Source organism: Gordionus sp. m RMFG-2023, chromosome 3 (genome assembly GCF_954871325.1).
Source record: "Gordionus sp. m RMFG-2023 chromosome 3, tfGorSpeb1-WG-v2, whole genome shotgun sequence".
Lineage (NCBI taxonomy): Eukaryota > Metazoa > Nematomorpha > Gordioida > Chordodea > Parachordodidae > Gordionus > Gordionus sp. m RMFG-2023.
The window spans coordinates 39235294-39254320 of record NC_088777.1 but is presented as its reverse complement, the minus strand read 5'-3'; the positions used below and the strand labels follow the sequence as shown (position 1 = coordinate 39254320).

The 19027-nt window shown below is 26.6% G+C and overlaps 1 protein-coding gene across 2 annotated transcripts; it reads left to right on the top strand.

Annotated features, from left to right (window-relative positions):
• The first annotated feature begins 2464 nt into the window (after window positions 1-2464).
• On the top strand, window positions 2465-18919 carry LOC135926468 (alpha-(1,3)-fucosyltransferase 7-like). 2 transcript variants are annotated; one of them, XM_065462357.1, is made up of 5 exons: window positions 2465-2642; window positions 13227-13515; window positions 15582-15629; window positions 17882-18220; window positions 18538-18919. In XM_065462357.1, exons 1-5 carry the CDS (start codon window positions 2517-2519, stop codon window positions 18843-18845), a joined length of 1110 nt encoding a protein of 369 aa, XP_065318429.1. In that variant the 5' UTR covers window positions 2465-2516; the 3' UTR covers window positions 18846-18919. The 2 variants fall into 2 exon arrangements, with proteins under 2 accessions (XP_065318429.1, XP_065318430.1); XM_065462358.1 differs by having other exon boundaries at window positions 18488-18585.
• The last annotated feature ends 108 nt before the right edge of the window (window positions 18920-19027 follow it).

The following is a 19027-nucleotide window of genomic DNA, read 5'->3' as shown; positions in this document are numbered from 1 at the left end:
TAAAAAGTATTTATAATAATATTCAATCTAATCACAATGTTTAAAAATATAGAAATTATTTAATCAATTTAATATGTTATTTAAACTATTACTATATCCATGGTCTATATTAATATAATAAATATTTTTAGTATAACAATAATACATAATAATTATTTTTCTCATTTTATTATCAGGCTAGCCATCTGTGAGTGATATAGGGTAATTTTATTACAAGAAATGAATTAATCCTTATAACAAATAAAAAATGTCAATAGTATACTGATTATTATAGAAAGTATTACTGTTTGCAATAAGGAATTTAGCCTTTATAAAATAAAGAACCAATACTACCCAACAGCTTATTTCAAATTTCTTGCAATTATTAATTCTGATTAATTATATAATTTATATTTTCTCTCTCGAAAAACTTTTTTAATACTTTATATGCAGAAAATATTAACACTTTATTAAAATATTTAGAAAAATATTACATGCTAATTATAAAAAAAAAATATATAAAAACATCCAATATAGAATTGTTAGAAAGCTTGATTTGAACCGACTTTTATAAACAGCTAACTCAATATTTTAGCCAGAAAAATATTTCCTAAGATTCGATATTTTTCTAATAGATGTCCAAACCTTTGTGCAATCTATGACTAAAATTTTTAGGCATGCATAAAATTTTTCTGGATAAAATTTTGAGTTTGCCGTTTTTAAAAATAGGCTCAAATCGAACCTTTTAACAACACCAATACAATACACATCATATTTAATATAAATAACTGGTCTACGAGTTTATGGTAATCAAATTTTGCACGGGTACAATTGGATAATTATAAGGATTATTTGTATATTTTTAAAAGTATTAAATAAATTTTTACAATTATTTTGCCTTAGTTTCTCTAAAATATTATTGATAACGCTCCAAAAAATTTAATCTATCCCTAACCTGCCGGCATTAGATGTCTACCCTTACCGCCCAATAAAAATGTTCCTCATTCCCCGACCATGTAGATTCTGCACCCAACATCGTACTCATAGATGCCATTTGCCAAATTTCGAGGTCTACATAGTATTATTTCAGCTAAAATCGGGCTGTTTAAAAAAATTTACCTAAATCAAACTTTTTAGCTCTCACACATCACAATAGATTAACTGCCAAGTGTAAATAATTCGACAATTTATAAATAGCTCGACTTTTACAATTTTACCAAGCATCTAAAAAGGTATTATATAAATTTAATATGATTCATAATGGCCTCCATTTCATATTCCTAATATGAGTTTTTGGAAGTTTATTGAGTTTAATAAATTTTTATAAGCGAATAATAAATTGAAAATGATATATAAAAATTATCAAGAATTCAATAGAATATCAATTTTATTTTGATAAATAGAAAACCAAAAGAGATAATAAATTTGAATAATGTTTTGATTATTTATAATTTTTTTTAAAATAAATTTATTCTCCTTACAGAGTATAATTATCTTAGGAGTACCACAATAAAATTATAATTATGAGAACTAAATTTACATGCTTATATATTATAATATATATGATATTTATTTTTATTTCATTAAAATTAAAAGAAAAGAATCATAGCAAATAACACTTTCCTCTAATGAATAATATTCGAATCATTTGAAAATTGTAATGTTTTTAATCATATTGAATTGATTAGTATGCAAAATATTAATATTTTACTAAAAGCATATGTTTAAATAAATTCGATTCCTGGTTAATTGTACTATATATCTAATTTAACATATATAATTTTTTTATTTTATTAATACAGATGCCATTTAGAATCATTTAAAAATTACATGAATCATCATAAATTTTTACACAAGCAGAAGAAAAACAAATTGTGAACATCAACTCAAGAAAATAATATCTCAAATTTTTAATCTATTGGCTTCGTTTATTGTTAAAGTAATGCCTTCATGCATTTATTGCATGAATTGCCAATATATTTATTTATTTTATATACATCATTGGCTGCACTATAACAATAAGAATTTAATAATGCACGCACCTATCCATGAAAAACATATGTCTAATTTTGCAACGAAAAATACTTTTGAATTTCTTGCAAAAAATCAGGGATATATCATTTACTGTTAGTTTTATTATGTTAAATAAATTGTTGATAAACACACCGATTTTAATTAAAGATAGGAACAAAATGATAATATTTTATATATTTACAGGAATCTTTTTTACAATATCGATTTTTCAAAATGAAAAAGTATTAAAACATTCTGCTTATGTATTAAATTTTATTGACGTTTATAAAAAATCACATGATAATTCATTTTTGTCCTACAGCATTAACCTGTTAAAAAATCATGCTACATCTAATTTATCTAAAAGTCAAAATGGATCAAATATAGCTCTAATTAACAATATAACATTTGAATTTGAAAAACCGAAGAATATATTATTATGGACCTCATTTGGCCTATCTAATACTTGGTATCTTAAAGATTTAGGAAGAACCCCATTTATTAATTGCAAATATTCATCATGCATGATTTCAAATAATAAGACCCTTTTATCGAATGCTAATGTTCTTTTATTTCATTTCAGGGAGACAAAATTTAAAGAATTGCCAGTATATCATTCAGATGACCAAATATGGATATTTTATTTGACAGTAAAAATAATCAATTATATTTTATTTATAGCAGGGGTTAAAATTTCAGACCTGACCCAGATTTTAAAATGTTTGTTTTTTCAAGCCAACTTTGGGTATAAAAAATTTTTCTCCAAAAAACACATTTTATTTTTTTTGCATCAATTATACATAATTATTTGAATTTCTAAACATTTCTCTGCCCAACTCAAGGCCCTTGTGCTGACTTGCCCTGGTTAAGGTCTGCATTGGGTGGGGTTTTGGATCATAATCCCACCCACTTATATATTTAAAAAAAATTTAACACACCCACCCATTCAAAGTTTTCAAAAAAATATGCCCACCCACCCATTAGTCTTAAATTTTGGGTATGACTAAAATACGTGCCCCCAAAAACTATGCGCCCCCTATGAAAGAAGCTTAATTTAAATTATATTATTTTAGAATCGTATTTAGCTTCATAAGATAAGGCAGAAAATGTTTTTTTTATTTTAAAAAAAAATGGTAAAACAGTAAAATTTTAAAAAAATTATTTTTTTACATGACTAAAATACGTGCCCAAGCTTAATTTATAAAAAATGAACGTAGAATCATATAGAGCTTATTAAAAGGTTTAAAAAAATGTTAAAGTGGGCTTTTGAAAAACAATTTTTTTTTTGACTAAACTACGCGCCCCCTATCAAAGAAGTTTATTTCATAAAAATTTAAGCATAATCGTATTAAGCTCATTAAGAGGAATCAAAAAAAATGTAATAATAATATAAATAATTTATAACTATTGAGATTTGGAAAAAACACTTAATTTCTTTTTTTGACTAAACTCCCGTCAAAAAAAGAAGAAATTAAGTGTTTTTTCCAAATCTCAATAAGTTATAAACGATTTATAAACTTAATATTCACATTTTTTGATTCCTTTTAACGAGATTAATACGATTATGCATTAATTTTTTATGAAATAAGCTTCTTTGATAGGGAGCGCGTAGTTTAGTCAAAAAAAATTTTTTCGATAAAAAAATAAATAAATGATACCATTTTCTGAATCTCCTTGAAAAGTTATACATGATTCTTATTCATTTTTTAAAAATAATGTATATTTAACGGGGGCGCATAGTTTAGTCAAAAAAATAAGAAATTAAGTGTTTTATCCAAATCTCAATAAGTTATAAATAATTTATAATCTTAATATTAACATTTTTTGATTCCTCTTAATGAGCTTAATACTATTATGCCTTAATTTTTTATGAAATAAGCTTCTTTACGTGATACGTGATAAAGCGCATTCGCCCTCTCAACGTTGTGGGAACAACAGAGCTACGCTAGGTTTTTCTCATTTCCATCTAACTGGATTATTAAAGTTATCGGGTCGAAGAAAATATGAGAAGCCCTTTACACCTATGTGGGCAAGCCGCACGTACTTGTACGCACAATAGTCCGAGGACTATCATTTAAACGTCTGTGGGCTGATTAAGAGGGAAAGGCCTAAAACGACAGCCCACACCCATACCTATAATCCTATTTGTATCTAATCATTATTGGAAAGGGGGAGGCTCGTTTAAGTTTATATTTAGCGAGTCATTTTTAATAAAATGTAATTATTAAATAAGAGAAAAGAAACCTGTACTATAAAGGTATTCAAGTAGATAAAGGGGGAGAAAGGTTTGGTAAGGATGAGGAATTTCATCTTAGGTACCTAAATTTAATCTTAAGAAGCTTTTTCATAGAATTTTTATTGTTATTCAATCTAACGAACTGTTTCCAAGTTTATATTCAGATCAGCAACATCTTTCAAAACGAGGTGAAACCATAACGTCTTGTATCTGCTGTATGATTTACCTCTACAGGTAAAGAGCCAAGTTAAAGCGTCATGAACCAGATTACTGTTAGGATGTCTATGTGGGCTAAAAATTGAATTCGTTTTTTCTTGAGTATGATGTGGAACGGAGTGTGTTTTGATTGTCTCCATAATCTTTCGTGAGTCTAGGGTAGAAGACGCCGTTAATTATCCTTAAGCACTTGTTAAGAAACGTCTGGCATTTTCTGTTGTCTGCTTTAGTGATTTCCCATGTTTCATAATAGAACAGGAATCACCGTTGAATTAAAGATGCGTAGTCTAGTGAAGGTAGGAATCTCTCTCGTCTTCCAAAGCTTGAAATACTTATAGAAAGCTGCCCTGGCTTTTTGTAATCTTAACCTGAGTTCCTCTTTACATCCCCCTCTATTATCCAAGGTAATTCCAAGATATTTTATTTGAGTAACCACCTTGATCGTCTCCGATCCGATATCAATATTCTCTATAGGAGGGTGTGTCTTGCTAAGAGAATCATAGTTTTCTTAAAATTTATTTCTAACCCAACTTTCAAGCTTACCAGTTTCAACAATTGAATGAGATTCACGGTTTCCTCAAGGTCCTTTGTAATGATTACCACATCATCAGCGTAGGAAATAATTCTATTCTCTAGATGAAACATATTACTCATTGATGTGTTAAGTTCCAGTAGATTAGCCGCGCCCAATGTGTCTTTTAGAATTTTGTTCATTACTATGTTAAAGAGGACTGGTGAAAGGACGCAGCCTTGTTTTACTCCTTTCCTAATCCTAAATGGTTGAGAAACTTTATTGTTTACTCTGCAAGTGGTAAACAGATTATTATAGTGGTGTCGTAATATCATGATAATATTTGGGTCAATTCCAACCTCTTATAATGTTTTCCAGAGTGCATCATAGTTGACATTATCGAACGCCTATTTAAAATCGATAAAGGTGAAGTAGAAGGGTGTGATAGGAGGCGCGTAGTTTAGTCAAAAAAATTTTTTTATAAAAATATTTTTTTTTAAAAAATAAATAATACCATTTTCTGAATCTCCTTGAAAAGTTATACATGGTTCTGTATTCATTTTTTAAAAATAATATATATTTAACGGGAGCGCGTAGTCAAAAAAAGAAGAAATTAAGTGTTTTTTCCAAATCTCAATAAGTTATAAATTATTTATTAACTTAATATTCACATTTTTTGATTCCTTTTAATGAGCTTAATACGATTATGCTTTTATTTTATATGAAATAAGCTTCTTTGATAGGGGGTGCATAGGGGCCCGTAGTTTAGTCAAAAATTTTATAAATATTTTTTTAAAAAAAATAAATAATACCATTTTCTGAATCTCCTTGAAAAGTTATACATGATTCTATATTCATTTTTAAAAAATAATATATATTTAACGAGGGGCGCGTAGGGGGCCGTAATTTAGTCAAAAAAGAAAAAAATTAAGTGTTTTTTCCAAATCTCAATAAGCTATAAATTATTTACAAACTTAATATTAACATTTTTTGATTCCTCTTAATGAGCTGAATACGATTATGCTTTAATTTTTTATGAAATAAGCTTCTTTGATAGGGGGCGCATAGGGACGCGTAGTTTAGTCAAAAAAAAATTTATTTTGATAATATAAACATTTTTTTTAAAAAAAATAAATAATACCATTTTCTGAATCTCCTTGAAAAGTTATACATGATTCTGTATTCATTTTTTAAAAATAATGTATAATTAACAAGGGCGCGTAGGGGTCGCGTAATTTAGTCAAAAAAGAAGAAATTAAGTGTTTTTTCCAAATCTCTATAAGTTATTAATTATTTATAAACTTAATATTAACATTTTTTGATTCCTCTTAATGAGCTTAATACGATTATGCTTTAATTTTTTATGAAATAAGCTTCTTTGATAGGGGGCGCGTAGGGGCGAGTAGTTTAGTCAAAAAAAAATTTGTTTTTCAAAAGCCTACTAGGTTATAATAAGTTTTAAAATATAATATTAACATTTTTTTAAACCTTTTAATAAGCTCTATATGATTCTACGTTCATTTTTTATAAATTAGGCTTCTTTAATAGGGGGCACGTAGGGGCGCGTATTTTAGTCATGTAAAAAATTATTTTTTTTAAAAATTTTACTATGTTATCATTTTTTTTTAAATCAAAAAACAAATTATCTGCCTTATCTTATGAAGCTAAATACGATTCTAAAAGAATATAATTTAAATTAAGCTTCTTTCATAGGGGGCGAGTAGTTTTCGGGGGAATCCAAGCCTGCTATTATAAAATTTAATTATGGCTTTCTTTGCTTCTATTAAAAAAAATTCAGCATTACACCTCTACATAAAGTTTTTTAGAAAATGACTATATTAAGCATAAAACAATATTTAATTTATTGTAAATTTATTTGATCAAATAAAATATTTATGATATAAATATGTAATTAATAATGCAAAAATAATAATGTATAGTTTTCTGGATTCAAACACATTCTTTTTTGTTCTAAAAACCTTCCATCAATGCTAAATCCTCATTCAGAAAATTGCCAATATTTTTTTTGCTAATCTTGATAGCTTTGGCAAATCTCTTGTCGTTTTCACCAAACTAGTTCTAAATATACAAAAAAGTTTATTTATTTTAAGTAAAAAGTTTTCTTGATACCAAAATAGGACATATTAATTTTTAATATCCCAAAAAGTTCATAGGAACAATTTTTTATTAATATTTACTTAAATGATTTAAATTTTTTTAACTCGCACGCCCACTGTTTAAATTTCTTAACCCCCTCCCCCCCCCCACACCCATAGTTTAAAAAAAAATTTTTAATCCGCCCGCCTACCCGTTTTTAAAATTGTTTTTGCCCGCTCACTACCCCGCCCAATGCTGACCTCTAAGTCCTGGTCCCCCTTAGTATAGGCACTTTAACAATATTTAAACGATTTTTTTTAGAAGTTCTAATCATATTTTAAAAATTTTGAACACAAATTATCCATAAGATTTGTTTTAAAAAAATTTTTGTTTTTATCTTGAAAGTTTTTTTTATACATGAAAATTAGAAAAAATTTACTTAAATTAATTTTTAAAAAAATTTTGGCATTTTTTTAGATAAAATTTCATTTGATTAAAAATCTGTTCTTCAAAAAATAAATCATAAAAAATTTTTGCTCAAAAACTCAGATATTATATAAAGACGGCTATTTTATTATAATCAACAATCGAAAACGGAAATACTGAAACTATATGTTTGCCAGGAGCAATTTGAAACCTGGATTTCAAAATTATTTAACTTTAATTTTGCCTCTACAATCGTTTATCATGAAATTCTTGGTATATATTATCTCTTTAATTTCTGTGCTACAATAATGGAAGCGAAAACGCTTCTCATTCTTTCTGCCGAATTATTTTTTAAAAATCTTACACAAGATTATTCTAACTAAATAATTTATTTATACATTCCAATGCAAATATATCTTCTTCGGATGAAATATGTGGTTCACACCATTCTTATATTTCTCCAAGGGCACTCATTGTTAACTTTTTGAAATAGGAATATTTTGCAATTCATGAAAACCATTTATATCTCTTCAACAATATTTTATAAATAACCTACAAAGTAGAAAAGTTTTCATGCCCTACGCGGAAATTTTTTAGGCGGCAATTTTAAGGATTCAGTTCTTAAAAATTCGAAAAGAAGGATTTAGACTTCTGGTTTTTATATTTGACCTTAGTTGATTCCGGTTTCAAATTCTGATTATCATCGGGTTGATAATGGCGATTTCTATTTATTTTCTAATTTTTTTCTTCTCGCAAATTAGGTATTTTATTAAATTAAATTATTACTTCAGGCTGTGTCCAAAACATCAAAAAATTAAATTCACAAACCTTAATGAAGATAAATAAATAAGCTATTTTAAATATAAAAATAAGCATGTTCAAAACATAATTCTAGAAAATTTTAATTAACATACGATTTCATAAAAATTTGCCAAAGTTTCGAAACTTCGATTTAAAAAATATTTTTAAACACAGCCTCATAACAATACAGGTTAAATATGACCAAATTTATCTGTTTTTTTGATCGGCCTTATTAATAGTTTTTCTTTTTTTTATAGTAGTGCATTGTAATGAATAAAAATATTTTAGGTCACAACTTATGTTGGATTAGTTTAATAATTTTTATTTAAAAGAAAATATGAATTATAAATGAAATTATTTCCTTTTACAGTGAAACGAGCTTAATAAACCTACAACAAAAGGGGGTAAACAAAGAAAGATTTTATTTTAATTTAACAACATTGAAATTAAAAAAGGCTAAGCAATCAATTAATATTAAACGTCATGTTTAAATAATAAATATAAATTATGTATAAAATTAATTTCGTGAAATGAAAAATCATTTTTTTTATCTTTAAAAATGTTCAAGTGAGATTTTAGATTATATTTTATAAATTCTATTCTTAATTTGTAAAAAGTATTTTTAATATTTGAAATTTTTTTATTTCTTATTCGATTTTGTATCCATTTATATTTCGATAAAAATATGATTATATTTATTTACTATAACGTTTATAATAAAATAACTACATAAAAAATATAATAAACATTTATCAAATCATTCCATTTGTTCCACGAATTTGATAATATGGTACCTTTTAAGTACATAAAATTAACAAAATAATATAAATACAAATCAATTAAGAATTACTTAATTAATAAGTTGTCCACGATAACCCAACTCCAAATGGTGTCGCATGTGATTGTAGAAGTTATTACATAATGAATAAATTAATGTAAAAGCTGAATAATATTCCCAACAATTTCATCTCCTGAATTGGGACGGGAATTGATTGCTGGATATTATTTTTGAAGACCCAAAAAAAAATTCGAAGGGATTTAGCTGAGGGGACTATGGCAAGCGAAAAAAAGCCAAAAAATGTAGATGCCTATATTAATTTATATTTGAATATTTATTTCTATCTCATATTAAATATATATTTAATTACATTTATTTATCACATTCATCTATAAGTTATTTTATCAATTAATTTCGATTTCAAGTTTTAATTGGTGTAATATTTACCTATTATTTTCAAATTTTTAACGGCGTAATATTTATCTACCATTTTCAAATAATAATTTTTCTGAAACTTTTTTCCCAACAGGGAGAAAGAAAGTGCATTCTTGTCCAACGAGATGGAGTCTCCGCCATCAAGCAGTAACAGCTTTTATGAAGTTAGAAGAGCCGATTATTAATGCTAATACTGAAATATCACAATGGCCTGAAATAAATATTTCCTCAGAAGCAAGAAAATTATTGGATTCAATACTTATTTCAAATTTTTTTTCTCATTATAATGTATTATTTAATTATACAACTATTTTATGTAATACTTTTTAAAAACATGGCATTGACTTGATTAAGAAGATGAGAATAGCGGAGAATATTTTATTAGAACTCAAGGAAATTAGGTCTACTGTTGATGAAGAATTTCAATTTTATGTTATTGTTGAGTCAAAAGGAGAGCTATTCGTGTTTAATATTTGTCTCCCTCGACTTGCAGCAAGGCAACCAAAACATTAGTATAAGATCATTAAGATATAGTCCCAAAAAAATGCTATGGAAGCTTTGTATAATTTCAAACACATTTTTGATTATATTCCCAATGATTAAAAGGATTAATATATTAGCAACTCTTCCCATTAGTAAACTAATGAGAGAACATTCTCTTTTTTAAGAAGATCCCGGATTTTTTTTCAAAATTTTTTTCGGCCCAGCCCGGGTTTTTTTTAAAAAAAATTTTCAGGCTTGGCCCAGCTTTTTTTTAAATAAAATTTTCAGGCCCGGCCCGGATATTTTTAAATAAATTATATATATTCTTGATTTTTATAGCTAATTTCAAATATATGGTCTTAAAATATATAGCCGAGCCCGGATAATTTTTTTAAAAACATTTAGGCCCGAGCGGGTATATTTTAAAAATTAAAATACGGTCAGGCCCGGGAACCGGGTCTGCAGTTCCCTGAAAAACATACCTAAGAAGTACAACTTCTGAAAGTGGATTGAATGGTTTGGATCTTTTAAATATTTATAGGCATTTGACGCCAAGCAACTATGAGAAATTGAAAAATTAGCTCAATCCCAACGAAGATTGGATTTTACATTGTAAATATAATACAAAATACAATTATTCTTAAGAAACTTTTTGTGTATTAATATTTATAATTCCAACATTTTAATTTTTTAGACATTATATCAGAGACCTGCAGAGGTACCATTTGTATGGCCCGGCCCAGATTAAAAAATTTTCGGCCCGGCCCGGATTTTTTTTTCAAAATTTTTTTATGGCCCGGCCCGGGTTTAAAAATTTTAGGCCCGGCCCGAATATTTAAAAAAAAAATTTTTAGGGCCCGGCCTGGATTTAAAAAAAAAATTTTTTTAGGCCCGGCTCGGAATTTTTTAAAATTATATTCGACCAGGTATATACAAAAAATTCATAATTTCGTATTTTATCATATTTTTCGGCGAGTATTATCATTATTTTATTTTTTTTATTCTAAACAGATATTTAGTATATTACAAATTGATACTATAAAAAATTTGTGTAAATAATATTTTAAAAATATACTATATTAATTGAATTTATAAAAAAAATAAAAATGTTTAATCAATAAAAAATATAACATATATTATATATTATATAATAATGTATTTAATCCTTTGCGTATTTATTCCATGGCAAGAAAACTATAATTTTATTATGTAATAGATACTATGAGTGTTAGCTAGTGTACACTTTCACCAAATTTTATAATAATCATAACTATATATAATCCTTATAACCATATCTAATTGACGAATATAATATTTCATGTTGTATAAATTTTTAAAAAAAATATGGCCCGGCCCGGTTCTGGTATTTTTTAAAAAAAATTTTGAGGCCCGGCCCTGGTACTCAGGCTGAGCTTAGGGCCGGGCCTGCAGGTCTCCGCATTATATATATTTAAAGGTTCAAAAAATTCAAATTTCTATTTTGGGTCATTTAAGTGATTCATATGGTGGTTATACTCATTTTATATTTTTTAATTCACATTTTATAGTTTTTTATGTGCCGGTTTATATATATAATTTTTTTATAATTTATATAATTTAAAATTGTGTATTAGAAATAGTTATTAGTTCTAATAAATTTATGCTTGATATTTTTAAATAACAATAATATTTCTTTAAAAAAATTATTATCCCCCCCCCTCCAGACCATATTCCTGCGTACGCGCCTGGACTATGGTGGTAGGTATTCAATCCTGTCATCGATAAGATGGCTTCCATGGATAGATTCATTATCCATTACAATGTTTGGATTCGGTGATAAGATACTAATAAGCTGTCATAGAATCATGGAATAATAACCAATTATAATTTTGAGGATCTCCATTTATTTCTATGAATGTGTCGTGTCTAAATTTATGAACCTATGCCGTAGGCATTTCAACGTATTTTGCGATGGTATTTATTTTCATTTGTTGTTTTCAAACATTGGTAACATTTTAGTAACTATATTCATTTTTTCTCTGTTCCAATATTTATGTATTCTTTTTAGTCTTTGAATTCTCGATGAAGATTGGGAGTCTTCATTTAAATTGGGAAAATTAGTATCACTACTGTATAATAAAAATTCTAAATTAAACATTTTTTTACTATTTTAAAAAAATTTATAGATATTTTAACACTTTTTTTTTATTCTAAATTAAATTCCAATACAATTATTTTTTAATATTGAAACATGAGGTTTAATCTTATTAATTGCTTGTCCTTTATTAATTTCAGTATGTTGTTAAATTAAAATAAAATCTTTCTTTGTTTGCCCCCTTATGTAGTACTAAGTTTAATATTAATACTCGTTTCATTATTGTACCATTTTTTTTAGTTGCTCAATGAATGATATTTAATTGATCATTTTTGAAAAATTAAATATATTTTTATGTTAATAGTTTGTTATTATAACGCAAAAAAAGCATGGCATAACCTTTTTAGTCATATAATGTCTTTTTTTAAAGGGAAGTTATATATGATATTGGTAGGCATATAGACATTTGCTAAATAACGACCAAAATTTATTAAACTACAATAAAACCCATTTATTTTTTAATATTATATGTTGAATCCGATTTACTATCGCCCCCTCTCCCCAAGGACGGAACCATTTAGTTGGCTTAAGAAAAACATGGTCCTTGTTGGATTCGAATCCATAACTATTGGATTGTGATACACGCACTAAACCAACTAGACCACAGACACGATTCGAATTTATTAATTTTTTTTTATATTTAAGGATAATTACAACTAAAAATCAAAATATTTTCTAAAACTTCGCCAAATTATTTTTACATCCTCATCAAATTACGAGTCAGCCGAAATTCATATTATATTCTGTATTTGTCTGATTCATTGATCTGATCAATTATTTATATAAAATATATAAAAAAGGCACACATACGGAATCAGACATTTAATCAAAATTCCAATTAATAAATTTAATTTAAAATAAAATATTTTAACATAATTAATAGTAAAATAATTATTTAAATATATTTATTATAGAAGAAATATTATACAAAGTAACTAGTTACTTTTGACAATAACATTCCATAAATATAGCTTGCAAAAATGTAACTAGCTACTTTAACACACGACCTGACATGGACTCCAAATTAAGCCATTGTTATTTTTATATAATAAATCATTAAAAAATTACAAATATTATTCACTATTTAAATATGCCAACGTGTTAAAATATATGAAAGGAATCTCCTATTCACACTTGCTCTAATATTTGGGAGTATTCCTGCCCACTAGACAAATATGATTACCTCTTCAATTGGACCGCTACTTATCTACCCCAATCCGATATCCTCATACAGGACAGTAGTTTCCACAGAATCAAATCTAAATATTTCCAGAATATCACGTCGTCATATTCTTTAATGAATACCATGCCACCTATCAATAGTTATCAAAAAGAATATTCGAAAGGCAAAAAGGGTCTGGCTGTAACCGTTATGAGCAATTGCTTCACAAATAACCTACGAATTAGTGAGTTTTTTTGAAGAGGGAAGGAGAAATTTATAAAAAAAGAAAAAAAAATATTTTAAAGCAAGTAGATAGTAATCTTTTCTTATGATACATAAAATTGCTTGACCAAGTTATTCTTTATACCAGGGCCTGTTAAATGGATATGCATTTTTTTTTAAATCAGCTAATATATAAATTTGATTTTTATCAATGCTATTAACGCTACTTTTAACTACGAATTGACTTTCTCAAAAAAATATAGTTACTAGACATCTCCACTGGGTAGGTTTATTTCGAACGTCCGCCCATTGATTAATTTTTTTTAACTCGCTGGCCCGCCCACCCATGTTTTTTTAAATTTACCCTCCCATTTATCTAAAAATTTTGTTTAACCCGCCGCCCTTTCAATGTTTAAAAATTATTTCAATGGTTGGTTTGGCTCTTTATTTCTTTTATTTTTAATATATTTTTACTTAAATTAATAAAATATACAATATTATGAAATAAAAAAAAAATGATTTTTAATAAATAGAAAAAAGTCTATTCTGCTACCAAAAAATATTTAAAATAGACCCACCCATCGCCCATTGTTTTAAAAATATTCTTAACCCGTCCGCTTACCAGCTTTCTAAAAAACCATTTATTGATAGATTTTGTAATTTATTAGATATGGTAAAAGTAAAAATAAAAATATCAGGGCATTTTTAACTCGAACTTTATGATAGAGGTCTGCCAAAAACCCGCCTATCCAATGTTTTAAAAAAATTTAACCCACCCGCCCAGCCCGCCCATAGTTTTCAAAAAATTTAACCCGCCGGCCCAGCCCGTCATAGTTTTCAAAAAAATATATACCCGCCCGCCCCGCCCATTTGTCTAAAATTCCTTGCCCGTCCGCCCGCCCATTAGTCTAAAATTTTTTACCCGCCCGCCCATTATTTATAAAAATTTTTAACCCAAGTCCACATAAAATTTAATTATGGTCATTATTTCATTTTTTTAAGCATCTAATAAAAATATTTCAGCATTACACCTCTACAAAAAGTTTATAATTTAGGAAATTAATATAAGTATAAAAATAATCAATGTAAATTATGGACAATTTATTTGATCAAATTGAATATTTATGAAAAAAATATAAATGTAAAATTAATATTATATGTAATTATAATGCAAAAATAATAATGAATCGACATTTTCTGGATTCAAACACGTTCTTCTTTGTTCTAAAAATCTTCCAGCAATGCTAAATCCGCGTTCGGAAGAAGCACTAGAAAAGTTTTATTACATTCCCATAAAAGGAAATTTTTAATAGACAAAAATGTTTATTTATTCTAAGAAAAAAGTTTTAATGTTGTGTTTATTACATAATATAGTTAGGTAAATGTTCTTCACTTAAAAAAAACGATTGGTAAAATAAAAAAAGAAATATTGTTATAGATCATTTAAACAATTATTTTTTTTAGTTTGTTTTTGAGCAAAAATTTTAAATTTCCTTAACCCGCCCGCCCATTGTTTAAATTTCTTAACCCGCCCGCCCATAGTTTCAAATTTTTTAACCCCCCGCCTGCTCATTTTTGAAAAAATTTTTACCCGCCCAATGCAGATCTCTACTTTATGATATAACCGACAACTTACTAGTTACTTTAAAAAAATATATAAATAATACTTTAACTTATGGTAAATATAAATCAATTTAAAATATTAGATTGTTGAAAAATTTATACATCTGCATTCGGACAGCCCTAACATTTTTATAAAAAATGTATAAAAGAAAGGAGATAATTTCGTTTTATTCCTTACAATTTAAAAAATATGAGATTCTCACGCTTAACTTTGAAAGATTTTTAAACATGGCGTTAATTAAATGGACCAAGCCGAAAACGCAACTTGAAAGTCCAAAACGTTCCCCGGTTTTTTCCATAGTTTTTAAATTTTATAATAATAAAATGAATTAAAATATTGATTTATACCATAAATAATTAATTATGTTTTAATTATTTAGAAAATTTGCTTTATATATATTTTGTATGGCTAATATAACCATGGTCTCTCATATATTATGCAATATAAAAAAATAACTATTTTAGAATATATCAGTGATATACGAAATCACGTCTCTTCAATCCAACATAACAGTAATCATTTATTTTCATTTTTATACATTATAAATTCTATTTAATACTACTTTTTATCAACAAATCTTGAACTTGTTTAATTTGGGCACAACAATACAAAAAAGAAAGTTGCTCAAATAATTTCTCTCTTACTCTATTATAAAATTTCTTAGTACATATTTTTCCCGATACCAAATTATTCAAAATCCTTCTAAAAGTTAGATGAATAATTTTTCAATGTAATGTTGCGCAAAAAAAATTGTATTTTCTTGCAAGATATTTTTTTATAATTTAATAATTGCTAGTTTTTTAAAACCATTATTATTCTTTTTAATGGTACTTTTAGGGTATGAACTATGAATATATGCCTGACGTCGTAAATAGTGCTTTACTATAAAGAAAATTTTTTTTAAGCCTGGGGATAAAAATAATAGCACTTTTTAATGTTATAAATATTATAAAATTTAGATTTATTATGTATTTTTTAATAGTATCTAATTGTCGGCTGCAATAAAAGATGGAGGGGGAGGAAGGGTATCGGTGCATCTCTGTTAAATTCTTTTCCATCAGTTTTCTTATGTTCATTTAACTATTCTTCACTTTTATTTTTTTATCATTTCTATTTTATTATTCTAACCTTTTTTCCCCTTTGAATCTTATCCTTCCATTCCCTTCCAATCGTCTTTATTTTTTTAAAGATTTCTAATTAGTTTATGACTAATAATTATTTTTGTCATCATACTTTTTTTTGACGATGCCAATACTGACAGAATCGGACCATTCGTATTCGAGATAATAAAATTTACCATCTTTATTAAGATTAGTATAATTACGTCAATCCGTTTTAAAAAAATCGAATACGAATAATCCATAATACGATTACAATCCTTCGTTTTTGAATCTGTCTATCATTTTATCAAATACTAATTAATCTTTGGAATAACGTACACAATATATTAACCACCTCTAGAATTATCAATGATGCCATTGTTAGTTTTAGAATATTCAGACATCGCTGTCCGCCAATGACCAAATTAAAATTATAAATTTAAGATTTTTCTTTTTGGATTGTAATTAGTTTTTTTCCTTTTTTTAAACGTAAAATAAAATAAAAGTTTATTCCTTAGAAGAGAACAAAAAAAGTAATTTATTTTTTAATTTTTTTTATTAAATATCAAACTAGAAAATAAACAACGAAGCATGAGAAGGACCAACTGATTTTATTATAAAAATGGTCTAAAAGATCATAAAAAATTACAATGTTTACTCTAAAATTATTTAATATATTTTGCAAAAAAACAATTGTTTCAAAATTGCATCGAAAATATTCAACTAACCAATAAATGAATAATTTGGTATCTTAGAAATAGCGATATTCGGTATATCTCGATTTAAAGTTTTAATAATAAATTAAATAGATAGTATATAAGTTTATTATAATTATTCTTCACGGTTTCTTTTATAACTCTCTTTTTCCATCTTTTCGAAAAAGATTTTTAACTATACCACAACTTATGTCATTTAAATATATTTTGAATCAGTTATAGTTTATATTCAATTCAATTGCAATTCAAGTATATAAAATATTTTTATTGTTAAATCACTTTTATATAATAAGTAATAACATTAATTTATATACATAATATGACAATTTATATTATGAAATTTGAAATAAATATTTAAAATAATATTTAACATGAATATATCGAAGATTTCTTTTTGGAAATACCAATATTTCCAATTTATTAGAGGTCAGCCTGCGGCGATGTTAACTGTCAATATCACCAGCTTCACTAAAAACAGATTCTGAAGAGATTATCTTACACTTTTATAAACAGAATGCGCAAAAATTTAAATATGGCAGAATGTTTATTAATTATTATTATTAAAAAAATATACATAAAAATGGATTTCGATTTTATTTATAAAAATAAATGATTTTAGATATAACTTTTTTTAAAATTTTATTTTTGTTAAAGACGCCATTTTATATCTGATCGGATCGGAAAATTTTATATTGGCCGATAATTGAATTTTAAAATGAGTGAAATATCTGCCCGATCTGATAAAAAATATCAGTACATCCCTAGTATTCACTTTTTAAAATTCTCTAATGCGTAAGGCAGGTTTATTAAATGATCGATGCTGCCAATGCATAATATTTTGATATTTCTCACCTTCCCACTCCTTTCTATTACTTTTTCTTTACATATATGCTCTTATAAATTTTTTTCCCTCGATCTTACTTTATTTTATAACCTATTATCAAATAGTAAAATATGCAAATTCCCGTAGCTTAGATATACATGGTGCATGTTCTTTATTTTTCTCCGCTCGTCCTCGCCTCTGTCTAACTCCTGAGGATGTTGGAAATAGTACCCATCAACAACCAGATTGTTTGATACGCTTCATTTCTCGTTACAAATTTTATTTGGCCTTCGAGAACAGCAATTGCGCGCATTACGTGACGGAAAAAATGTATCGAGCGCTTTTAGCTGGGGTGGTACCCGTAGTGTTTGGAGCGCGGTACTCAGATTATGCAAGAGTGGCTCCACCTTTTTCTTTTATTTATGTGGCTTCACCACTGGGGAAGAAATGGGACCGAATTATGGGTAAATCTCTACTTATTTTTATTTAGTTATAGTTCCTTTTTTCTAATTATTTAAACAAATTGAAAAATATTAATACCACACATGTTTAAACTTATGATAAACCTTAAATATTTTTATAATTATGCATGAGTAAATTTAGGGGTCATACTTTATTACTTTTGCAGCGATTTTTTTTAAATACTGAGATGCAGACCCATATTGCTTAGATTTTGTCATTTGAGTAATTGTCATAAGGCGGGCATACGTTTATTTTAATCTAACTACAAGCTACTTCAGCTCCTATGACATAAAAGATATTTTTAATCACCAACAACAAGGGAAAGAATTTCAAAATGACACTTCTACTCGAAATCGTAATCAACAGGTGCCAAAAAATCACCCTTATTTTCATACCAATAATTTAAAAGAGCTAGCCAGATACCTTTTGGTACTAGATTCAAACGACACACTTTACAATAAGTATCACTCTTGGAGGAAATATTACGCGATGGGACCCGACCCTGCCAAAGATAATAATTATTTATGCCAAATATGTCGACATTTGCATCTCAATGATATTCCTAATAAATCTTACAAATTATCGGACTGGTGGAATAAAAAAAGGGATTGTCAGCCATATACCTAATTTTTTAATGATTGAATCTCAAATATAATTTTTCGCCACCTACATCAATTTCCATATAGAAATAATCAATGAGCATTTAAATATTTTAATTATATAATTATGCCAAATAAAAATAGAATTGTATTTATTTTAAAATTATATGGATAAATATATTTTATAAATATTTTATATAATATTTATAT